This window comes from Astatotilapia calliptera, chromosome 23 (assembly GCF_964374335.1).
Source record: "Astatotilapia calliptera chromosome 23, fAstCal68.1, whole genome shotgun sequence".
NCBI lineage: Eukaryota > Metazoa > Chordata > Actinopteri > Cichliformes > Cichlidae > Astatotilapia > Astatotilapia calliptera.
Window position 1 is genome coordinate 32,603,520 of NC_137443.1, and position 26,092 is coordinate 32,629,611.

The 26,092-nt window shown below is 39.1% G+C and overlaps 1 protein-coding gene across 2 annotated transcripts; it reads right to left on the reverse strand.

The window, feature by feature from the left end:
- Positions 1-2,645: 2,645 nt before the first annotated feature.
- abcb11b (ATP-binding cassette, sub-family B (MDR/TAP), member 11b) lies at positions 2,646-26,092 on the reverse strand. Of its 2 annotated transcripts, none has more exons than XM_026158891.2 (29): positions 25,821-26,092; positions 22,389-22,477; positions 22,234-22,252; positions 21,566-21,595; positions 21,434-21,485; positions 21,035-21,339; positions 20,779-20,866; positions 18,853-18,986; positions 18,612-18,783; positions 18,262-18,386; positions 17,999-18,173; positions 17,648-17,761; positions 17,448-17,558; positions 17,236-17,361; positions 16,587-16,790; positions 16,331-16,501; positions 15,928-16,129; positions 15,724-15,793; positions 15,200-15,302; positions 14,837-15,004; positions 13,155-13,259; positions 12,701-12,862; positions 11,940-12,143; positions 11,094-11,335; positions 10,348-10,504; positions 10,026-10,223; positions 6,816-7,022; positions 4,421-4,567; positions 2,646-3,958 (listed from the first exon to the last, which is right to left on the reverse strand). In XM_026158891.2, exons 2-29 carry the CDS (start codon positions 22,465-22,467, stop codon positions 3,758-3,760), a joined length of 4,071 nt encoding a protein of 1,356 aa, XP_026014676.1. In that variant the 5' UTR covers positions 22,468-22,477; positions 25,821-26,092; the 3' UTR covers positions 2,646-3,757. The 2 variants fall into 2 exon arrangements, with proteins under 2 accessions (XP_026014676.1, XP_026014675.1); XM_026158890.2 differs by lacking the exon at positions 25,821-26,092 and adding an exon at positions 22,565-22,718.

Genomic DNA, 26,092 nt, shown 5'->3' on the forward strand with positions numbered 1-26,092 from the left:
AATACAGTGCTATGGAAATGTATTTGACCCCTTCCAGATTTTTTATTTTTTGCGTTACCTGCCCCTCCCTCCCATGTCCACCCACACCACACTATTCAGTTCAATTCAGTTTTATTTATACAGCGCCAAATCACAACAACAGTCGCCTCAAGGTAGACCCTACAATAATACATACAGAGAAAAAACCAACAATCATATGACCCCTATGAGCAAGCACTTTGGCGACAGTGGGAAGGAAAAACTCCCTTTTAACAGGAAGAAACCTCCAACAGAAACAGGCTCAGGGAGGGGCGGGGCCATCTGCTGCATCCGGCTGGGGTGAGAGATAGAAGATGGGACAAAAGACATGCTGTGGAAGAGAGCCAGAGATTAATAACAAGTATGACCCCCACCCCTACCTGATCTTCATCAGTACCAGCTTCCTCCTTTTGCCAGTGCTTTAGCTTTGTTTATCAAGTATCATAGGCTGTGTTGGAGTTGCAGTCAATACTGTTTTTGGTCCTGGTTGCTATTAGTTTTGTTTTTCTGGATTACGTTAGGGGAGATGCCGGAATTATGTGGCTGGGTCATGGTTTTCTTCATATTTTGTTTGTTTTAGCTGGGGCTCCCATCTCTTTTTGTTTCTGTCTGTCCTTTTGTGAGTTACTACATTCCCTTTATTGAAAGCTTGATGAATGGCAGCAGCGTTGTGTCATCCCATATTTCGAGCACCTTTGAGCCACAGATTCAGGGACCGTAGCAGCATGTGTAAAAATCACTGCACATTTAAATATTAACATTTTCTTACATACATTAAGTGTATTATTAAGATGAGGAATTGTTATGTACATTTCAGATCAGAGCTGCTTCAATTGCTTATTCTTAATTCTTGCTTTTCGGTGTGAATATTTACTAGGATCATACAAACCACACAGAGGACCTTGCTTATCACTCTCACACCCAACCGAGACACATCTCTCAGCCTCCCACGGCTGTTTTCATCAATCAGAATTGCACTGACATTACATGGCACAAAGTCAAACAGTGTCCTCTCTCTGGATGAATTGGCAGGAGAAGCTGCTAGATTAGATTGCATCTGAGGAATGCTAATTTTGCAGGAGTCTGGGTCTGGGGATGTCATGATTAAAGACTCAATTTCCCAGAGGTCAGTGTGGTGTGATCACATATTACCGCTAACTGATGGAGTGTCTCTGATGGTATGCCTGTCACAAGTGGCAGCATCAGCACCGGTGGAGGAGAGAGCAGGGTGTTTCTGTGGTGTTCAATATTCCTCTCACAGCTTGGAATTATATTCAGTCACAGATTTCTTAAGTAGCTGTGTTATTCTATCCATCTGCATATTTATTTATTTTTATTTATTTTGCCATAGTTTACCTAAAGTTCTAAAAGACGCTCTCTGCTTATCTCAGCATTGAAATACTGACTTTCAGCTTATCTTCTTATACCATGAAGCCCTGTCGTGCATTATCCCTACATGTGTCTCAGTGGAATGCATTTTAGAGCAGCAGGTTTTAATGCATTCATGCTGTGCATTGTTACTGAGTAATAGTGATGACACTAATGCAAACATATCGCGTTCGGACAAATTACAGACAGCTAGAAACAGAAATTTCAATTTCAGTATTTTAGTGTATTAAATACAAATGCTCCAAGCATATCTTCCTACAGCACCGACTGGGCAGCATGTGACTTTATTAGTTTCAGCTGGGTGCTGAGTCTGAAACTCACTTTATATGTAATCCATCATACTGACCATTTTCCTGCCCTTGTTTCTTGTCAGTTATTTTGCAATTATTATTTTGTAATACAGCTGAAAGCAGAAGCTATTTGCTTTCATTTAGTGGTGCAGTTTATGAAGCTTATGCATTCATGGTAAAAAGAAAACAGAGTGTCATGCTTATTTAACAAAAACTAAGTACAGCCTTAATGCTTCACTAGGAATTAAGGGGGTAATTATTAATTTAATGCAATATTGAGTTTTTTTAAATGTTATTGTTATTGTCAATATTGCCAATTTGCAACACTCTTAAACAGATTCATATTTGAGTAAAGGACCACAGATATCTGACTGAAAAGAGCGTGTATTAAAGCAGACATACTGGCAGAATTTGATCTCATTCTCATGATAGGTTTTTGTAATTACTGTCCCATAAAACGTATTCCATAACTGCATTATTAAATATTTCACAAATATAAAACTCGTTAATGGGTTGAAAACAATGTGTTATCAATCTATTAAAGAAACAATTTCATTGAGGAGCACTACAACTGGAAATAAAACTGCATCTTATAAAACAATTATATGGGAGTCTAAATATGGATCTAAAGGCACCAGGTGATTAGCTTAACCTAGCAATGACAATTTTAGGTAAACCCCCCAAAACAACAAGAAGATAAATATAAAAATTAAATTGTAAGCTTTACAGAAGCTGGTAGTCTAATTCATCCTTGGAAAGAGCTTCTCTGGTAACACTATATTGCCTATAAAACTAAATCCTCTTCATTTTTTTACTCAAGTACAAAAGTATTACTGGATTAATATACCAAAATAGCATTTTTAATGTGCCCATTGGTGATGTAGCATATTTTTAGTTGCATTGGTCCTCTTAAATTGTTTGGGGGAATTTAAAACAAATAATCTGATGTTGTCTTTTGTTTGAAATTTTAATTTGCAAAATTACAAGTCAGTAATAAACATATAATAACTATGGTGAAACTTGAACAAGTAAAAGAAAAAAAATACAATTTCAAAATGATAACACAGAAGTAAACAAGTCTATGCTGTTATCAATGTGTTCAGTTGCTCAACATCACTGGTTGAATATAAAACCAGCTTACAAGCCATTTTCCATTAAAAACTGTATTGCAATGGTCAGCTGTGGACTTTTTTCAGTTTTTCTGATGTATAAAAAGAATATTTGGCTGCTAAGAGTGAAGGTGTAGGCAATGAGACAAAGCCAGTATCAACGAGATTAAAAAACAGAGTAAATAAAAGAAAGACACTGATTGGCTAGCTTAAAATACCACCATACAAGATGTGTGAATCACATACAGTATTTGCCTCCTTACTGATTTCTTAGTTTTCTGCATATTTGTCACCGTTAAATGTTTCAGATCATTAAAGAAATGTTATAATTAGACAAAGAAAAATCAAGTAAAGCAGTTTTTCAATGATGATTTAATTTAGGGGGAAAAAGGTTATCCAATCCTACCTGTCCCTGTGTGGAACTGCAATAACTGGCAATGTGTCTTTGGAGGCTTTACAAGCATGAACAGCCTGTTTAAGGTTAAAGTCTATTCTATTTATCTATTTGAATGTATTTAATAAGTCCTGTTGAATATCTTGTTTCAACAGACCTGGCCTGGGTGGGGTTCGTGATAATGAACTCAGTTGTACAAAAAAATGAGGTTAATCTCATTTAGGCCCAGTTGGGTTTGCATTGCCTTTTTTTTCTCTTTATAAATAAAATGATTTAAAAACTGAATTTTGTATTTACTCTGATTACACTGATTAGTCTGACCTTTGTCTAATAATAACATTTGTTTAAATTGGAAAAAAAAACCAAACTGTGACAAATAAGAAATCCGGGCAAATACTTTTTTACCTCTTAAAAGACTCCTTTCACAAAAATAAATACTGTAGAAGTAAACAGCTAAGTCAACCACTTCTTAGGTCTTTTCTACATACTTTATTATTTAAAGTATGGCATCAAGTCCTCACTTGACATTACAGCAGTAACAATGTTTCCCTGAGCGGTTAGCTGATCGGTGCTCCTGTTGTAACCAGCTTGTAATAGGCCCCCTTCAGGGCCATGAGCTGGTCGTGTGCTCCTTTCTCGATCACAATGCCTCTGGACATGACGGCAATGATGTCAGAGTTCTGGATGGTAGAGAGGCGATGGGCAATGACGATGCAGGTCCGTCCCTGTCTGGCTTTGTCCAGGGCTTCTTGCACAGTCTGTCACGGGACACATGAATTAGTGCTCACAAAGACACACACACATACATAGTCAGGAGCCATGATCAATTCTCTCACGTAGCAGACACACAAGCCTCACAATTATAGCAATTTCACAATCATGGGCTGATTACTATCATTAGAATGTTCCAGAGGCTCAGTACACTGCAGAGGCCTCTGCTCCTCAGCGTGGTTCAGCTATTGGAGCTGTAAAAGCTACAGCACAGACCAAACTGACTGTATTCATCTTAAAAAGGCTGTACTGGAGGGTTGGTATGAACTGTAAGCTGTTGGTGATAATAATAGGGATGATGAATGGTAGTGATGTTAATGATAATAATAATTAAGTGCCTGCTCTCTTTGCTCTGTGTGCCCGGAGAATATCAAGCAGCTGCACTACGCTGTGATGTTGAGTTTGTGGACTCAGCAAATGGAAGCTGTTCAGAGTTCAGCGAAGCATACCTTCTCGCTCTCGGTGTCCAGGGCGGAGGTAGCCTCGTCAAGGAGCAGGATCTTAGGGTCACGTATGATTGCCCTGGCGATGGCAATGCGCTGCTTCTGGCCACGAGATAACTGAGACCCCTGAGAGCCCACGTTGGTGTCGTATTTCTGAAGCACGGGGAGAGAACAAAATTTGTGTCTATAGGCAATTTTTCAATACAGTACTTAAAAAATAAGTAGACACTGAAAACGACATAAACAAACAATGAGAGTAAGCAGAAAACATCAGTAGTTAGTGATGCTTTTTTTTAAATTCTCCAAACATAGCTCAGCTGTTATGTCATGTACGTAACACTTGATTGCAAACTTCCATCTTCCATAAAAATGATTTTTGTGCAATCGCAGAAACAGCTACTGCTGATAACACAATATGAGCTCTTTCCAAGAGTTCTATTAGTGAAAGATCCCCGAACCCAGAGTGCTGTTAAAGCTGAGTGTATGTGGAACTCAGCCAGGAAGCCACATTTTCCATTTCAACAACTAACAAAAACACTGATGAGTAGTCAGGCTTTTGTAGCATTGTAGCCACCATTTCTACCTGTACCTGTTTCAATAGTGTGTCTTCATTAAAACTGGGATTTGTGAGGGTGTGTGGGCATTTAGCAAAGCAATTGTCATTGTTAACTTGAAGTTGTGTCAGTTACGTCCAGAAACGTAAAGGACATTGGCATCACATTGGAACATCCCAGACTTGACTATTAACAGCTTCCTGTTAAATTGAGAGTGGAACTTACAATACTTCTCCTCACATACAAAATCTTGAGTAATCAGGCTCCATAGTACCTTATTATCCTTACAGAGCACTTTCATTCCTTTCATGCCTCTCTACTGTGGGACCAGCTCCCAGTCTGGATTTGGAAGACAGGCACTACTTTTAAGATTAGGCTACTGTAGTTCGGGCTGGATCAGGTAACTCTGAACCATCCCTTAGTCATCGTGCAATGACCTTAGACTGCCGGGGGGCTTTCCTCATCTCTTTTCACTCTCTGTGTGTCTATACGCTACTTTATTAAATTATTGGCAATTATAGTTTGCTTTTTGCCCCGTATCTCTGTGCTCTCTTCTCTTTAACATCAACCTCAAGCAGTCATGGTGGATGGCCACATCGCCCTGAACCTGGTTCCGCTGGAGGGTTTTTCACTCCACTGTCTCCAAGTGCTTGCTCACAGGGAGTCATTTGATTTTTGGGATTCTTTCTAATATTATTTACCTTATAATATAAATGACACAACTATTGTTGTGAATTGGCACTATATAAATAAAGCTGAATTGAACTGTGATTTACATATTTGCTTAAGAAATGAAAGATTGTTGGTTCAGTTCAAGCTGGAAGGGCGTCTGTTATAAACATCCAAAATCAAAGTTGATGTTATCAAATGTGTTGACTATCTGTAACAAGGGAGCAGCTGCATGTTGGATTTTTAATACGAATTGTTTACTTTACTGTTGTTGGTAAACCCCACAAAATACCCAAAGAGTCCTTAATCGCCAGAAACAATGAAGTTAGGTGGCTGTGTTCATAATGTCTGGGGTTTTTTTTTCATGTTGCCTTATAATAAAACATCTCCCTCTGCTGGTCCTGCAGCTTAATGCAACTTACTGCAACTTTTGCATGCATGTCCATTTCACATGGTGTGCTGACGTGTCTATTACTCACTTTGCCTTGATACGGGTTGGATTCTGAGCTCATGAACAACTGTTTGTTTTCAGAGATAAGGTGGTCCACACAGGACAGTCACTACAAACATATGATTTATACCTGTCTCTGTTTGCCTTTCTATAAAAGTCAGCAATTAATGGTGAAGCTTCTTCGTCTAGTCTTGGAAGAATGGGGTATAAATGACACATTAATGGCTTACAGAATAAATTATTGAACCTAAGCCTTATAATGTGAAAACTAATGGATTTTACAAGGAACTTTGACATTTGGCATCTAAAGAGTAGGCAAAAGTTAGGGATGCATAATGGTAAAATTCAGGGCTGAGAAGGTATTTAAAACAATCATTTAGATAAGTAATAGCTGATGACTGACTGACTGTAATCAAACCCAAGCTGCCCATTGTTCATCTCTACTAAAAGCACAAGTGAATGTCCATATTAATGTGGACTAATCACATTTCAACATGCCTAATCAACATGTTAGAACAAGTATTATAATGAAGAAGAAAATAGGAGGACACTGCAACCTGTGCACTTGATCGTCACTCAGTGCATAGAGTCCTTTTTCCCTGTTGTTTACCTTTCCTGATTGACTACATGTTGCCAGCCTGTTTACTGCTCAAACAGTAAACTTTATTTAATTTTGTCTCTTTTTGAATCCCAGCCACAAGCATCATATACAAACTATTTATCGTACCTCAGGAAGGGCCATGACAAAGTCATGAAGCTGGGCCTTCTTTGCGGCAGAGATGACCTCATTCATGCTGATTTCTCGCAAGTTGTCGCCATACTTAATGTTCTCTGCGATGCTGCAGTCAAACAGGATGGGCTCCTGGGACACGATGCCAATCTTGGAACGCAGGAAAGACACGTTGACGCGAGTGGTGTCATGGCCATCAATCAGCTGCAGGAAGTAATTGATTTTTCCATTAGTACAAAGCAATGTAAGAATCAAAAGACTAGAAATACAATCCAGTTAATGAGCCATCAGACTACTATCTGGACTGTAATTTCTCTCATAACTATGCAGAGGTGATCGTGTCCTTTTTAAATCTCAGACAGAGAATCAGGACTATGTGTTTCCAAACCACTTCCAGCTCAATTAGGGCCATTTGAATCCTGGCATGAATATCTTCCTGGCATAAAATCAAAACGATCATCCTGGGTAGAGTGCTCCATTTTATAAAATACAGCACAGAGTCAGCAAGAATGTCTGACTGAAAGATGAAGTGACATGAAATACTTCCACCACCGTGCTCACTGAATGTCCAGCAATTATTCTTTGACTGAGACAAATTACACGTTTCACTTTCATAGTGACATCAAAGTATAAATGAGCCTCATGAGAAAAAAAGATGAAAGCAGAGACTATACACACAGTGTGACTCATTCATTCCAAAATGAGATATCTGACATTTCCAAAAAGGTCAGCAACTGCTGTGACAGTATAATATTGGCAGTTTTAAGTCAGAACTCTCCATTTTGTGCAGAGTCAGATTTTTTTTTAAGGCTACAGTACACGTTTTTTTTAATCTTGTATTGAACATACAGTTATTTTCAAATGAAGAGCAGTACTTGTACGCATGAAAAACTGAATTTCAATTTCAATTCAATTCAATTGTTCCATTTTGTAGATTGTTGGTTACTTTAATTAGATAAAGTTACACTTTAAAACTTAAGTACATGGTTTTATATCAAATGAAAATTTAAAAAGTAACTTGTAACAGCACATATTTTTTAAGTTAAAGTAGCATAGAGTGGACTAGTGTCACTTTTTAAAGGATTGCTACTCTACAATGAAACTACATATGGTAATAATTCATCAAAAGAAAGAGTTGTGGTAAAATGCAAAGCAAAGCAACAAAAAGAAAAATGCTGCAAAAACACTGTAATACTGTAACCTTTACAACAGAAAGTCAAATGAAAATTCTATACTTTAGCATATGGTTTATTATACTTTAGTAAATAATTTTCTGCATCCTTAAAAAGACAGGAACTAATTCAGTTCATGAAAAAGAAGCAGGTAAAGCAGACTTTCACTAAAGGTAGCTAGCTTAGCAGATCTCAGTAGATGCAAATTTTAAGAGAATTTCTACCTTAGTGCTTTCTATCTACAGTGGGGCAAAAAAGTATTTAGTCAGCCACCGATTGTGCAAGTTCCCCCACTTAAAATGATGACATAGGTCAGTAATTTGCACCAGAGGTACACTTCAACTGTGAGAGACAGAATGTGAAAAAAAAATCCATGAATTCATATGGTAGGATTTGTAAAGAATTTATTTGTAAATTAGGGTGGAAAATAAGTATTTGGTCACCTCAAACAAGGAAAATCTCTGGCTCTCACAGACTCCAAACTCCGCCATGGCCAAGACCAAAGAGCTTTCGAAGGACACCAGGAAAAGTATTGTAGACCTGCACCAGACTGGGAAGAGTGAATCTACAATAGGCAAGCAGCTTGGTGTGAAAAAATCAACTGTGGGAGCAATCATCAGAAAATGGAAGACATACAAGACCACTGATAATCTCCCTCGATCTGGGGCTCCACGCAAGATCTCATCCCGTGGGGTCAAAATGATCATGAGAACGGTGAGCAAAGATCCCAGAACCACACGGGGGGACCTGGTGAATGACCTGCAGAGAGCTGGGACCAAAGTAACAAAGGTCACCATCAGTAACACACTACAACGGCAGGGAATCAAATCCCGCAGTGCCAGACGTGTTCCGCTGCTGAAGCCAGTGCATGTCCAGGCCCGTCTGAAGTTTGCCAGAGAGCACATGGATGATACAGCAGAGGATTGGGAGAATGTCATGTGGTCAGATGAAACCAAAGTAGAACTTTTTGGTATAAACTCAACTCGTCGTGTTTGGAGGAAGAAGAATACTGAGTTGCATCCCAAGAACACCATACCTACTGTTAAGCATGGGGGTGGAAACATCATGCTATGGGGCTGTTTTTCTGCCAAGGGGACAGGACGACTGATCCATGTTAAGGACAGAATGAATGGGGCCATGTATCGTGAGATTTTGAGCCAAAACCTCCTTCCATCAGTGAGAACTTTGAAGATGAAACGAGGCTGGGTCTTCCAACATGACAATGATCCAAAACACAGCGCCCGGGCAACAAAGGAGTGGCTCCGTAAGAAGCATTTGAAAGTCCTGGAGTGGCCTAGCCAGTCTCCAGACCTCAACCCCATAGAAAATCTGTGGCGGGAGTTGAAAGTCCGTGTTGCTCGGCGACAGCCCCAAAACATCACTGCTCTCGAGAAGATCTGCATGGAGGAATGGGCCAAAATACCAGCTACTGTGTGTGCAAACCTGGTAAAGACCTATAGTAAACGTTTGACCTCTGTTATTGCCAACAAAGGTTATGTTACAAAGTATTGAGTTGTATTTTTGTTATTGACCAAATACTTGTTTTCCACCCTGATTTACCAATAAATTCTTTACAAATCCTACCATGTGGATTCATGGATTTTTTTTTCACATTCTGTCTCTCACAGTTGAAGTGTACCTCTGGTGCAAATTACTGACCTCTGTCATCATTTTAGGTGGGGGAACTTGCACAATCGGTGGCTGACTAAATACTTTTTTGCCCCACTGTATCTTTCACTAGCATTTGTCTGCCGCAAACATTTACACTTCGATGAACGCATCAGAGAGCAACTTGGGGTTCAGTATCTTGCCCAGTCAAGCAGACTGGAGCAGCCAGGTATCAAACCACCATCCTTCCAATTAGTAGATGACCTACTCTACATGCTGAGCTACAGCCACCTCAATAATAAAATAAAAGCTCTAAGATACTATTGGTATCTCCATTTTTTACAATATGAGCCATTCATAACATACTCATTTGGTTTACATATTGAGCCTGTTGCGTATTAAGCCTGTTGTATTTTGTCTCTCTTACCACTTTGCCGTGGTTGGGATCATAAAACCTCTCCAGCAGCTGTACACTAGTGCTCTTCCCACAGCCACTGCTGCCCACAAAGGCCAGTGTCTGGCCAGGTTTCACTGAAACATTCAGCCCATTCAGGACTTGGATGTCTGGCCTAGAGGGGTAGGTGAACTTGCAGTCAATGAAGTCAATGTTCCCTTGGAAGTTATCCTGAAAACAAAGCAGAGTGAGGGTCAGAGAGGATAAAAACACATAAATAAAAAAGACATTCACCCACATTTCTTACACCTTCAAAGTGCATGGTACTTCACACATAACTTATGCACCACCTTACCCATTTTTCTCCCTTGTCATTGTAGACACTGATCTGAGGCACGCGGTCTAGTAGCTGGAAAAAACGTGCTGCTGAGATCTTGGCTTTGGCATAGTCAGGTGTGTAAGAGGAGGCTCTGCCGAGGGCTGTGCCACTGGTGACAATGGCTGAAATTACCCTGTAAGAGATAACAAAAGCACAAATAGACCCCAGCAACAATGAAAGCCCACTGTACTGCACCATGATTTGGGAACGTGGAAATACCACCTACACACATATGCACACGATACACATTGGTTAAGTGTGGTCAGACTTTTTCACTCATCGTGGGCAGTAACATTATGGTAACTTTGGACTTAAATTAACCCTTTGAATTGTTCTTCCTCCAAGATGCATTTTTCATGACTTTAACGAAACAATCTTTTTTGCTGTTTTTTTTAACAACTCAATTGTTGTTCACAATTATATACAAGTTTGAAATTATACATACAGGCTCAAATGTATACTTACACTCCCACTAATTGTAGGCTAAATGTACATTAGCAAGTTTCACTTTGACCAAATGCTTTTGGGAGCCATCAACAAGTTTATGCACAATTTACAAGAAGAAAAATCTACAAAGTTGTCTCGAGTATGTGTTTTGGGGGACCTTTAAAAAAAGATGTCCTTATTACAAATAATTTTTAACCCTTTACTGAAGTTATCTTTTTAGGATGATGCAGACTAGTATTAGACATATACATCATATACATTGACTTGACTCTCACCTGAACACCAAACTGAAATGGAGCCCCTCCTTTTGCACCAAATAACCTCCAAACCTGTAGGAGCCTGAGTTTGTCAAGAAAATTATGCACTGGGAAAAACCATAGCAAGCTCCATATACATTCGCCTTCTTCAGGGCTGCTTGATATGGCGCGTCCAGCTGGGCCTCATACATCTCCACAAAGGTCTTCTCCTTCCCCAAGCCAGCGATGGTGCGAATGTTGTTCAGAGCTTCACCAGAAATCTGGGCATAAAGGACTAGAGTAAAGTCTAAAGCAAGCCTAGTTGTTGTGTGCTTTAATGTGCAAAGGAGAAAAGGATGTAGATAACGTAGCTGCTCTTTCTTATCTATGTCCTGTTTTTTGCAGCTACAGTTATCTAGTTTCCGCCCTTAGGTATTATTAAATTTACATCTAATCCACTTTACTTAAATGGGTTGGGCTTACTGCATTAGGATAATTCACATAGCATAAAGAAAGTTTGTAGTCCACTTTTTACTGTGAACTTTTCAGCCCACTGTATTCTCCTAAAATTTTATCAGTAGCATCCTGACTGCATTTTGAACATGGCTGGCCCCTACACCATTGGAGCCTGATATTATTAACTGAATACTTCACTCCCCAAATTACAGGAACAAAAAAATTATTAAATTGAACCCTGGACCCCGATAAATGTTCAGCTGCAGGTTTTTGCAGGGATGAAACCTGCAGCCTAAAACTGTAGTTCAGGACTGTAATGATGCATTTTACTTGTCATTCTATATCTGAATAATGCACTTGTACTATTTTCAGACTGGAGGATGACGTAAACTGATATGAAATGCAAGTAAAATAGGAATCATATCTGACCTGTCCAGCCGCTTCCATGGCCTCCTTGTCCTGTTTGGCGAAACCTGTGAGCATTGAAGCCTGGAAGCCACTTGACAGAGCAATGAACGGCAGAAAGCAAAGGATCAGCAGTGTGAGCTTCCAGCTGAAGTAGAAGGAAATGATAAGTGCAACGCCAATGTTTGCCAGAGAGTTGACGATCATGCCGATCTGTGAGCCCGTAGCCTTGGAGGAAGAGAGCAATGATGTCACTTGACTCAGACTTCTGGTGATTGTCCACATGGACTGAACAAAATTTTAATACATATAAGATTCTATAAACAACAAACAAGCTATTACACAATTATTTCAGTTGTTTATTCTCAAACTTGCTAGAATTAAGAAACATGTGCAATTTAGGCTAAAATTGTGATTTAAAAAGAAAAGACATAAACTACATAAATGATAGAAATTACATTCTAAGCTGAATATGACTTTTTAGAATTTATTGAAACGTGTAAAAAGAAACAGAAAGCTCAGCAGCTTAAGCAAGAGTTCCAGTGATACCAGTGATATCAAGGAATGGCTAGCTGATAGCCCAGGTTAGGCTAAACTAAAGCTAAAACTATAAATAATCTTATCAGAAACAATGTGTGACATCACAGCATATCCATTTTTTATACTGTGTTTAGTTTCAGCATCCAAGTAGCTGATTTAATTATAAGCATAACTTTATAGCCCAATATACATGAAGATGTACTTTATTTTTTTGTTTTGTTTTTTTCATTAAAGCTATAACTCACTCCTTGCACTTGTGAGGCATCAGTGGCCAGACGTGTGGTCAGAGCTCCTGGACTGTTCCTGTGATCATCAAACCATCCAACCTCTTGGCCCAGCATGGCTTGGAAGCCAAGCCGACGTAACCTGCGGGTCAGCAGTTCTCCAGACTTAGAGAAGGCGTAACCCTGGAGACACACGCACACCCAAAATATTAAATCCAAAACACTTCCACAGTGATTTCATACCGAATGTGATCTACTGAATGAGTAACCTAAAAAAAAAAAGGTTTCCCACTCATAAATTGAGTATAAAGCCTTTGCTTTGCAGGATGTAAGGAAATGTTTTCCTTCAGCAGAAGGCATTTATTTACCAAAATAAACAGGTCTCTTATGACCTTCCTTCAACCTTGACCACCAGCAGGTGTTAAGGCTGCAAAGAAGCACTAAAGAAATCAGTATTGCAAGTGAACTACTCTACCTGCAGCAACTGGGTGAAGAAAGAGACAATGCCAACCACAACAAAGAACAGGCAGATGCTGTTGATCTCCTTCCTCTGAGCCACAGGATCTTGTACTGAGAAAGTCTAAAACACATATAGGCATTTAAAAAGTGCTTTCAAATAAATGAAGAATTTCATTGACTTATTTGATTTTATTTTATTTCAGCTCACAGTGTCACTGTACTTAAAAGAATCTGATGATGGTTTAACAGGACCTCAAGGGTGGGATAGCACGAAACATTTACACTGGAAAATATTTAGTGGGTATTAAAATTCATTTTAATAAGTCAGCAAACTAACGGCAAACCAAACTGACAGGGCTAGAGTTTTTAAAACTGTCATGTGATTAAACTCAGAGTCATAGAATAAAGGGCTGTTTGAATATTGGGGTTTGAGTGATTAGTAAGACTAGGAAAATGCTATATAAAAGCCATTCCATTATACTAGCCAGCTAACATATCATTTACACAGATAATGTATTGGTCACTGCTGCTAATTAGAAGGAAATTTGCAAAATGAATATCACAGTTCACTGTCAAACTAAACCAGTCGTTTGTCAAAGTCTTCTGATTTGAAGTAAGAGCTTGAGTCTCATGTACAGTTTTACATGACTTTATAGCCATATTTCATGTGCATATGTCAGTGTCATAAAAAAGATAAGAGACACACAAATCTAAAAGTGCTTAACACACTAACTCACACATGTCCAGCTGTCATTTACAGCTGGACATGTGTGGATATGTGTGAGTTAGTGTAAACTCTGGGCTGTAATTGGTCCAGCCCAGAGTCGATCATGACCAACTGGCCAATCCACCACCGTTCATTTATACCGTTAAAAAAGGACAAGAAATAAAACCCCATCGGCCCATAAAAACGAAAAATCACGAGCAGCACCAGGCAAATGCCCGGTATGCCCAATGGCCGGTCTAGCCCTGCCCCGAATAAACAGTGGTTTCCTGGGGACTTCTGGGTATTTTACAGGAAAAGAGAAACACATTATATAGGAAGGAATTTTAACTATATTATAGGATTTTAAAAAAAAAGGGCAACTGAATAATTAAAAAAAATTATCATTCACATCAACATAATGAATATTAAATAACAATTTTTAAAAATTGTTATTTAACAATTAAAATTTTAAAAAAATGTTGTTTATTCTATTGTACCTAACGTTAATTATTTGTGTGTAAATATAATTACATTGGTTTTTTTTTTAATGCACTGAAGTCTATGCACTTAGTTGTTTCGTGCATGGGAGCATACATTCCTTTCCAGCAGCACTAGTGCACCTCCAAACCATAAGAGATGAAGAACACAGTTTGGCAATAATAGATTTAACTGAATTACATCTAACTGCTAGCTTGGTGATTGTGCAACCATTTTGCCACTTCTGTTCTGTTCTTCCTGTGGAAAATGTCAGTACTAGAAATTCACAATATTGTTGAGTGAATTATATGAGGTTGACATAAATGCTTTCCTGACATAAACTGTATGCTGAACAATATGAAGGGAACACTGCATTTTCAGCTTCTGGTGCGACTATATGTTGACTGCTGCTTTTGCCCCTCGTTTGATTTGTACATCTGGTTTGGTCCAAAACTTAATGCCTACATTCTACAAGCTTTTAGATTCAGATTCAAAACATGAGACTTGAACCTCACCGCCAGGATTTGACTGAACAGCAGAGAGTAGACGGGGTTGACCCCTCCATTTATTGCAGCCCCAATGGATCCAAAAAGCATATATGGCCACTCAGGTGTGTTGTACTTTAGGATCCTGGCAGCTGAAGCAGGTTCCACAAGTTCATCGTCCTCTTCTAGGAATGCATTCTGAGCATAAATATATAAAGTTATATTACGCAGGAGCATTATAATAATATAATGTTTAAGCATGGATTAAAAAAAACTACAAATACAAACAAGTAGTTTTATACTCCACTGGTTTGTAACTTTTGTTGGCTGTTTGTTGGCAAACGTTTCATACATAAAAGAAACACAAACCCACTCACACCCACACATACACACCTTGTCGTTATCTGGTCGAGATATAGAAATGTCTCCAGTTGGAACGGAGGCTTCTGGGATCAGGTTTGACAACTGGGACCTGGACCGCCTGCGGATGGAGGCTCTGCAAAGAATTAATCAGTTAATTACAGAAAAAAAAGAGTAATGCACATTATAGGTTACTGAATATTGTAGGTACTCGAGTTTGTGAGTGGTGCTGCTATTGTGGCACTGATTACTGGATGCTTGTATTGGGGTGACAGAGTACCTCTAGCCTCCTCTACTGTCGTACCTGTTGTATAGTGGCTCTGGATGATAGTGTCAGCTAAATGTTCCAAATGTCAGATTAAATGCAAAAGGGTGATTAAGAAAATTAAGGTGCCAGTTTATGCACTGACAAAAGTCAATTTCAGCTACAAAATTACTACTATAATAATCCTATTTAGATGCACAGTCAGGCCCAAGAAAATGGATAAAAACTCAACCAAGAAAATGAGCAAATGTGATGAAGAGAAGGAGTGATTGGGCACGAGTTTGTGTAATACCTCAAACTGTCACGGTAACTGCCTGCTCTAGATAGCTTTAGTCTCTCGGGCTCGTCTTCATGGTCGGCCACTAAGAAATAAGAAAATCAATAGAAGGAGATGGTCACATTCACTAGATTCTTGTAATATCTACATGCATAAGTCTTTCAAAACATTTAGATTGAAGCAGAGTGGATTTCGTCATTCCCAAAGGGCTGGACCTACTTTGCCGAGCCTTTTCATTCAGAGCCTTGTCTCCTTGGCTCTGCAGGGTGACAAGAGTGAAGTAGACACCCTTCCTCTCCAGAAGTTCATTGTGTTTTCCCCTCTCTACGGCCTGGCCGTGCTCAAAGCCCACAATCACATCAGCGTTCTTTATGGTGGACAGACGATGAGCAATAGAGATAGTTGTGCGGCCCATTCGTACCTGTGAGGAAGTTTAAAATACTTAAATACTTACTTATATTTGATCATTTCTTCTTCATTCCAAAACAGAGGCTGAAAATTTTAGTTTTGTCAGTATTTGGCCCTTGTAGTGACGGTGGCAGCCATTTTTTTAAGAAGTCTTACAAATTTTGAACCTTTCGTCATTAAATATCTAATTTAGTCGTAGATGAGCCAGACATACTTTATCCAAAGCTGCTTGAACTACAGCTTCACTCTCGTTATCAAGAGCTGAGGTAGCCATGTCCAGCAGCAGGATACGAGGGTTCCTGACCAGCGCTCGTGCTATAGCAATCCTCTGTTTCTGCCCGCCGCTCATCTGGCCTCCACCCTCCCCGACCAAGGTGTCAAATTTCTATCAAGAAAGGAAAAAAGTTGTCAGCCAGTGCTTAAACGTTGTGATCACCTATAAAGCTTAAAAGCCTATTGCTCATCTGCACCTGTGGCAGGTCCATGATGAAGTTGTACGCGTTGGCCTCCTTTGCAGCAGTGATGATGTCCTTGTCAGAGACACCAGGGCGACCGTAGCGTATGTTCTCTGCAATGGTCGTGGCAAACAGCACAGGCTCCTGCTCCACTATACCGATCAGAGAACGCAGCCACTGGATGTTCAGCCCTCTGATGTCATGACCATCCAGGGTCACCTGAGATGGAGGCCACAGAGAGCAGGTGCTTGTGCTAAAATTGATGGATGATGCTATTACAGCACTTTGCTGCTATAATGCATTTCCTTGTTTCTTTCTGTCTTTGCAACAATCCTAGTTTCAAATCATAGGGTTGTTAGTCTTATGGATGCCCTTCATCGGGCAATAACAGGCTATTTTCTACTCAAGAAGCTTAAAGAAATAAGACAGTGTGGGGTGTATGGGCCTGTAATTCCAGTAAAAGTGAAAAATGAGGCTGTTAGGATCCATTTGCTGAATAATGAAACGGATTATCGTGTACTTCCATCAGCTTTAGGGGATGGTTATTTTAAAAATAGCTAGAATAAAGCTTCAAAGGATGGAGGTGTGTATCCAGGTAATCATCACACTCTGATGAAAGAGTCTGATGAATGATGAACGTGACCATTTGGAGCTTCACACCTACCATCCCCTCTTTAGGGTCATAAAAACGCTGGATGAGTTGAATGGCGGTGCTCTTCCCAGCTCCGCTTGACCCCACAAAGGCTGTGGTCTCCCCCGACTTCACTACAACATTGAGCTGGTCCAGGATCTTAGCAAAGACAGGACACTTTGTGACAAGATCCTGAAACCAGAACCATCTCAACTATGCATATGTGTGTAGATGTCTGTAAGTACCTTTACTTCAGGTCTGGATGGGTAGTGGAAGGTGACATTGTGAAATTCAATGTCCCCTTTGACCCTGTCGAGCTTATATCCAGCTTCAGATAAGCAGTCAATCTCTGGCTCCTGGTATCATTTTAAAAGGTGCAATGTTAAAAAAAGGTCAATGGTTTTCTGTGGAAAGGCTTAAAAGATATCAAGTCAAGTCTTCTCACTCTGTCTATAGTCTCAAAGATTATAGTCGCAGCTCCACGACCTGACGCAAAAGCCTCCAGACACGGAGAGGCTTGCCCCAAATTCATGGCTGCTATCAGAACCCCAAAGAACACCTAAAATAACATATAAAAGTCAGTATATTATACTCTTCAGTGTAACAAATCTGGATTTTATCAAGAGCGATGAAAGGTTATTTTAAAGTGCCACTTTGTTGTTTTATCTTGCACTAATAAACATGTATAAAGCAAAATAAATAGGGCAGAAAAGTCAAAAAGTTACAAATTTAGATAAGCAGGATTTACCCGTTATTATAGGCTGCAATTCATATTTTGGCATAATATATGTGATACCTGCAGCAGTGTTCCTGGTGTGTATTCTTTAGTGTCCACAACCAGTGAGGAGCCATACCAGAAGGCCAGACCATAACAAAGGAAGATAACCAGCCACATAAAGCCAGTGAAAAACCCCACAATCAAACCCTTTCTAATGCCCCAGCGCTGAGCGGAGACCAGGTTCCTGTCGTACCTTTAGAAGAAAAGAAGAGTTCATTTGAGCTACCCTTAGAAGTACAAAGAAAATAGTAAACATGCTGTACCTTTCTTGTATACCTCACCTTTGCACTTCCTTTTTCTCTCCTCCAAAAGCAGCCACAGTTCTGATAGAGGACAGGACCTCATCAGCTACAGACCCAGCTTTAGCATAGGCCTGCAGCTCCATCCCGGTTAGCTTAGACACAAACTAGTTACAACAAAGTGATGCCAAGTTAATGGAGAGGAGAAGTGAAGCTGAAATGTAAAGTTAAATCAAGTCTTGACAAGTCAAGAGAGGTTTGTTCAACAAAACAGGAGAAATGAATTTGACGATTTACCCCCTGAGGTCAAAGTAATCAACCCCAACAAGAATAGTCAAAAAGCTGTTTTGTCATAAAATCAAGCTGGAATCTTAATATCAAACAAGTCTCACCAGAGCCATAAGACCTGCTCCGACACCAATCAGCGGACTTGCTGCGATTATGACAAGTGTTAACTTCCATCCTTTGACAAAGCCAACGCAAAAACCACACACAAAGGTGGTGAAACGCTGCACAAATATGGAAACTTGATCCGCAATGGCATCATTGATCTTGTTTATGTCACTAGAATAGAGATATAACAATTGTAATACAGATAAACCATAGTAGTCCATATCATCACGTTCTACTCACTCTGACATGCGAGTGTTGAGCTCCCCGACAGAGGTGCAGTCGAACCAGCCGATCTCCATCCTCATCACTTTGCTGAAGTACAATTTCCTGATGAGCTGAATCTGCTTGGCAGCAGCAGTCACCCACAGGGAGATCTGTCAGTTGTTGAAGAGAGGTTATGTTCACTTTTGTTAATTAGCAAATATAAAAGCAAGCAGGGCAGCAGGGTGTCATCAGGACCTGCACTCTTCCTCCTGACCTTGTTTTTGATTTATAAAAAGACAAATTACACCTGTGGAACAGCTAAAGGGGCACTTAACACATGAAAGGGCACTCATTGCTTAAGAGGTAGGTTAACACTAAGCATTTGAAGATATATGCACATTCCACATAGTCTTCTGATGCTCAGGAAGAGCATTGCTGAGAAAATAATCCAGATGGTTATTTTGCAATGTTGTGCAAAATTTCTTTTTATTTTTTACTAGCCAACAGAGTCATGTGATATTTCCTGAGCAGAAACCAAGGGCATATTTGGGATTTAAAAAGGACTGGAATATTTACATTTGCTCTCATTTGGTTGGTGTGTCAGAAGTGTTACCCTGTCAGCAGTGACATTTATGAAAAAATAAATAAATAAAGTAAGGAAATAAAGAAGGCATTAGTAGAACAGTGACTAATGATTTTCAAGCCATCTTATTTCTTAATTGCTGGAGGAAATCAAAGATGACCTGGAATCTTTTACTAGAAGAAGCTGCTCAAGTCCTGCACCAGACCTATTTGAAATCCTTCACTTTTTATCCTGTGCAGCTTTTCAAAAGGTAGAATGAGGCTTTTAGTAAACTCTCAATTTACCCAGGGTTTTTAGGTTCTATCATCACTTACAGCGATCTTCAGATTCAGTTTAGCCTGATCATGATAAATAACCTAGAAACCATAGACTGTTGCTCAAATTTCAGTGCTACGTAGCCTCCCAATACAACTTCTCTTTAGGTCATGCCATTTTTTATTTACTTTTCTTCCACGAATTCACATTTCCCTAGTATTGTTCCAAATGTCCTTTTGGCAGTGAGGTTAGACATCCCTCCACTAACACCTACACTTCTAAAACAGAAAATGCCACAAGTCCAGGTTGTTACTTGCGGTTAACTGGACATAAAATAGCAGTAATAGAATAGCCTCTTACTGTCATTGTACATGTACAATGAAAAAGCATAAGAATAAAGAAACAGCAGCACAGAGCAAGGAGAGATAGTGGAAAGCCACGTTAATAGATTAGACCTAGGCTCATCAGGTTTTCCTGATTGTGACTCTAGGGCAGGGGTGTCCAACTCCTGGCCTCAAGGGCTCTTGTCCTGCAGGTTTTGGATGTGTCCAGCACAGCTGATTTAAATGGCTAAATGACCTCCTCAACATGTCTTGAAGTTCTCCAGAGGCCTGGTAATGAATTAATCATTTGATTCAAGTGTGTTGACCCAGAGTGATATCTAAAACCTGCAGGACACCGGCCCTGGAGGCCTGGATTTCCCCCCCCCCTCCCCCCCCCTGCTTTGGAAGATTGCATTGTTCGCTTTCAACTTACATCTTCACTTCTTTGTGGTTAGAATTATCACAACCTGTGCTGCAAATTACAATCAATCATTACCTGTGTGTTGTGGTAAAAAAACTAAACAAAAAAAAAAACTGGAAATGAAAAGAACAATACAAATAAATAACTACTGTGGCATTTATTAAAAAAAAGTGTTTTACTCTTTTTCAGCTTTTTGTAAAATAGTAAAATACAGGGATCATAATTTAGCATTAAAAATATCAATTTCATTAAAAGAAAAATTTTTCGAGCTGATGATGGATGAGCTGATCTGAGTCACAGTGCAGTTGATGGGTGTTTTTAATGAGTAAAGGATGACTTATAACACAAGTTTGTTTATATTAAAATATTCCGTGACTAACCTGAAGGTATCCTAGCAAAAACACAGCTGCTCCAATCCCAGCGTAATAGAAGGCAAACATCATCATTTCATATTCAATGTCAAGAAGCCTGTAAGTTAAGTCACACATATTATTCAAAAGTCACAGTTCCGCTTTGCCACGTGCAAAGACATACTATAGGACTATAAAACACATAGAGATTACAATACAGAAGCCACAGCTTAAACTATATTTCGTTTTGACAAATGAAATATTGTATTTCTCACAACCCACTTACCCACATGTTCTGTTCTCCAGTGGTACGAACATCTCGAGAGTTGAATTGAGAAGGCCGATATCTGACTGGTTTATGGGCGCTGACAGGTTGTACGCTGCAGTGTAGTTCTTTTTCCACTGGATGGTGTTGTTCACGCACTCCTTGCGGTCGTCACTCAGTTCTTGTAGCTCAATGTCGTACTCGATGAAGGCATCAGTGAGCAGGCCGAACACCAGCAGCATGAGAGGCTGGGCTGAGCCATGCAGCAATGCGCACAAGCAACCCACCACCATCATCAGTATGTCTTTGCACGTGGCAAAGCGGAACTGGGCAGGTGCATCAACACAAAGCACACACTAGATTAGGTGGATCCAAATTGATAAAGGAGGGGACGTTGCAAACAGTGTAAGGCATTTTTACCAGCTCAAAGAAGCCGACTCTAATGGCTGGTTGCTCTTCATTTTTCTGAGCTCTATTTGACATAAAAGTCCAATGAGTTGATTATTTACTCAAATGTGACAAAGTATTCAGAGCCTGCTCCTTGCTACTTACTTTTCATCCTTCTTGGAATGTGTAATTGTTCTGCATGGAAAACAGGACAGTGAGTAATTAGACAAACAGATACTTGAGAAACACATTCATGCAGGGCATATGACGAATTCATGAGTCTAATGTATTTATCAAGAAATGAACAAGTCATATCTTTATACCTAATGGGTCATCAATTGATGATTGCTTATCAACTCTCTCTATATTTATTGTACAATCTACTGTACAATATAAAGCGCCTTGAGGCGACTGTTGTTGTGATTTGGTGCTGTATAAATAAAATTGAATTGAATTGAATATTTAAGCTTAACATTTAAAGTAAATTTGATATTAAATGATCTATTAAATATTCAGGAAGATCAAGACTTCATAAGAAGTGTCATTTAAGGAAAAATCAGATTAGATTATTATGTAAAACAGAGTACTTTTCTATCCTTTCAAACTTGTATTAACAAGGTTGCGATATACCAAACTATCAAGTGATTGAGTTGAATCTAAAGACAGTGATGTGTTGAGCAAAAAGAACAGAAACTACTGACACAGTCTTTTTAAAATGCATTAAATTATTAGTTGATCCAGAAAAAAATAATAAGACTGATAATGACATTTTACTTAGAAAATTCAGATATTCTAAAATTTCTCATGATCAATAAATAAAACATTAAACTTACATATATGAGCCAGTTGGTTCTGTAAGACAACAGATACATTATTTATATCTGTCATTGAAACTAATTTTTATAAAATGAAGTTTAACATAATTTTCATTGTTAATTATATCTCAGTTTTCTTAATAAGTTCTCTACATTAAAAAATAGCACGTTACCTTCATCTGAAACCTCATAGCTGTGGTTTTCCTGTCCTAGTTGTTTTATGCTTTGCAGTTTCACAGATCCTGTTGGCATGTTGAGTCATCTAGGAAAAGAAAAGGAAAACAAAATTGAAATCCCACTAGTACCAGAGTGCTTTTTTTGTTTGTTTTTTGCACAAAGAATATCTTACAAATCTGTTATCCTATTTATCCTTGATTGAGGTGTATCATAAATCCAAGTCAGATTAAATTGGCAGTCCAGTATCCTAACATGAAGCTGTTTAATCCCTGGTGATTGTCACAGCTTGCCACTTGCGAAGAAGTTGAAACACTGAATACCTTGGCAGCTCTTTGCGTGCTGTTATTGAACAGATTATGCATTTGTTGGAACAGGGGGTTGGATTGTTTTGTTAGAAGGTAAGTGACCTGAAACGGCCAGTGACCTGAAATGGTCAATGACCTTGCAAAAGCAAACCTTTTACTTGTAAAGGCCAACCACCGTTTATCCTAGTCTAATGTCAAGCTGAATATTAGAATCCATAGCTTTTTAAACTGTGTACAGCTGTAGTAGGTTATGGTTCTATCTCCATAAACTATCATAATCCTCTACCAATTATAATCATACTGTAATAAGTAGAAAATTATGGTAGGCCAATTTTAGCATTTTAATAAATGCAATACATATAAATACATATTAATGTGAGCCACCCCTCATTTCTTTATATGTTGCTTTCATGGAGCCAGACAATACTAAGAAAATGCTATGGGGCAGTTGTCGTATTTGAATATAAGAAACTTGTATATCCAACATGACTGTTGTGAGATTATTCTGTTATCATATGTTATCTTATATCTGTAGTTAAAGTAGTTGAATTATGTTAACTGCTGTAGGTCATATAATTTCCTTTAGTCTAGATTGTGTGCTGTGTATGTAGCTTAGTTTCCATTATATTTTTGGGTTAAAAGAATGTGACCATTTTTGGATTTGTTAGACAGGTGTGCATTACCCTGTACCCTTGATCTGCTGTGAATGTGTTACACTGTTTCTTGACATTTCATACTGCTGAATCATGAAGAGAATGTTGTGTGCAGAGGACCTTGTGCCGATAATAGAAGAGACAGACCACATTCCATACCCCCACCTTTACAGAGAGCAGAAAGACAGGGAGCCGAGGCCATAACTTAGGCGCCGTAACAGAGAAATAATGTGAATGTTTAGGCTTTTACGACTAGGTGGGGGGCCACTAAAGGCTATAAGAGCTTGAGTAACCCTCCGCCAGTTTGAGATTTGTTGTGACCCTCTTCATGCATGTCTCCCCATCATGATGGCTTATGCTCATAAGTGTTGAATTGTATGGAAATAAAAGAATTGTTGATTGAGCATTTATACACCGAGTATTGTCCTTCCTTCAGCCCAAAGATTAAAAGAATTGGGAGATTTTAACACTGTCAAAGGAAAATTGTGTATATGTGATCAGCTACATGAAATGTATTCCTTTATTTATCACTAAGCAAATGTCTACGTGACTTTTGACATGAAACTCTTGTGTGATAAACAACTAACAGCTCCCTCTTTCTGTAAGAACATACAGATCTAGAAAAAGGGGAACCTCAGCTCAGAGTTCTTAGAATAACTCTGTTTTATTTGTACATACACACACACACACACACACAGACACACAGAAAAGTATAAATAAAGCATGCAGACAGTGATGAGACGCAGGTCGTGCGTCCATGACTGCCCTTGCGAGTGAAAGACAACTGCAGTGTTTGTGTTTTCTAACTCAGGTGTCTCAAGCTGAAGAATTGCGGGGTGGTTCTTAGAAATCCCCTGATAAAAGGTTAAATCATCACGCAACCTCGAATGTTGCTGTCATCTTTCTGCTCCTGTAAAAGGAAACACACATAGATTCATCTGCATCTTTGTCAGGTGGGGGTTAACTTCGCACAGTCGTGTTACATCAGTAAAGTCTCGTCAGCTTTTGTCAGCTTTTACCAGTCAGACAGTTTTTTTTTTCTCTTTCACTCATTTATTCATACATTCATTCTTTATTTCTTTGCTGATAGTGGAATCGATTGTCGCATTTTAATGTGGAGAAACTCACTTGTAACAATTTTCTCGACGACGTGTCGTACAGCGCTTTCTGTTCTAATCGTGCAGATCTGCTCAAACGACAGAGATTATCAAACAAAACTTTCAGTGCACTGTGAAAGTATCAAAATAAAAAGGCCTTGTTAAGTCATGACACAAGCTCCTCATCTCAGGAGGGTAAATCATACCATTAGCATGATTTATCATACCATCATACTAATTGGCAGGCTCAACTTCACAACAAAAGAAAAATCATCAGCTAGATTCACTCCAAACCAACCATCAGCTGCACAACACACAACACAAGCCTAATGTCTTATTAGCTATGAGTTTAATCCCCAGGTCTGTGCTCTTCACTCATTTAGGCCACAGATTTTATTCAGTTTTCCTTTTTCCCCATCATCACAAAACATGTGACATGTTGTCATGCACTTCACAAAAGAATTTTGTTCTGACGTATTCAGAGTTGTGTATCTAGGTACAGGATTCACTCGCACATCAAAACAGGAAACTCAGTGTTTTAGTCTCCACTCTAACAAACTCCAACACATCCCATTCACTTGTGCTAGAATTCAATCATAATCTAAGAACGATCAGCTAATTTGCATATCAGCTATTAACCCACTAAGATGACAGGACAACAGAAATGCATGTTGAAAATGTTATCACTAAAAGAGAATTTCCCTCATACAGTAAATTACTTGTGCTGCATCAATCAAGCAGGAAGCATCTCCCAATTTACTATATCACCGACTAAATTTATTGTCTGATCACTAGTTGGTCAAACCAGAATCTTTTTTCCCACAAAGTTAAACTGTTGTCCTGCAACCTAGAGAGTTAATTGTCAGCATTGGATAAATTCAGTATTTGATAACAAGTGTCTGCTAAATTGACACTATTTTAACACTGATGAGAGATAACAAGCTGATCTTCATTGCATGTGTGTTTGTGTCATTAGGCAGGTTTAATGCATATCTGTGGAGCTGCATCTCCAGCAGGGCGTGTTCTTAAAGCTGCCTTTCCTACACATTTCTCTGCTATTATTTGATCATTTCTTAAGTAATGTGCTATGAGTCCACTGGTCTTTGCATCACACTAAGTGACTTGGAAAAGATGATAAACAGACTCACATGCTTAAGATGTTGTCTAATCTTCATGAGCTCTCTTGTGTTTGTGTTAGTAGGGTTAATGCATGTTCTGCTTGTGTGTGTGATTTTGTATATGTTTCTATTTTCGCAGTGTTTCAGACCCCTTCTCAATTTTCCAATTTAAACAGTCAGTTTTCTTTTCCCCTGGTTTGCTAACCCAAATTTTGATTTCCCACATTAAATAACAAAATTCCTATGTGTTCTCACCACTCCTCTCACTCTGTTGTCCTCTCACTCTGTTGTCCTCTCCCACTTCAACAGTCCAAAAGCAGGCAGTTCTCCTTCAGCTTCGTCCTGTGTTCCACTGTCTCTTCTTGCCATTTTACTCCAAAGGTGGCAAATGTCAAACTCCAACAGTCTCCTCAGTTCTCCTCCTGTTTGTCCACACCGCTGCTGCTGCTTGCTGGGACTCTTTGCTCAGGACTTTGCTGCTGTCTCTTTATCTGCCATGTTATTGCTCTTTGGAGCTGCATTCCTTG

What these genes read in the sequence shown, in the direction of transcription:
- abcb11b (XM_026158891.2), bottom strand. Translation starts at nt 22,467, where the DNA reads ATGCCAACAGGATCTGTGAAACTGCAAAGCATAAAACAACTAGGACAG. An exon ending in AGTTACCGTGACAGTTTGAG is followed by an intron (nt 15,303 to 15,723) that starts GTATTACACAAA and finishes AATTCTTTGCAG; the next exon opens with AGCCTCCATCCGCAGGCGGT. An exon ending in CTCGACCAGATAACGACAAG is followed by an intron (nt 15,005 to 15,199) that starts GTGTGTATGTGT and finishes ATTTATGCTCAG; the next exon opens with AATGCATTCCTAGAAGAGGA.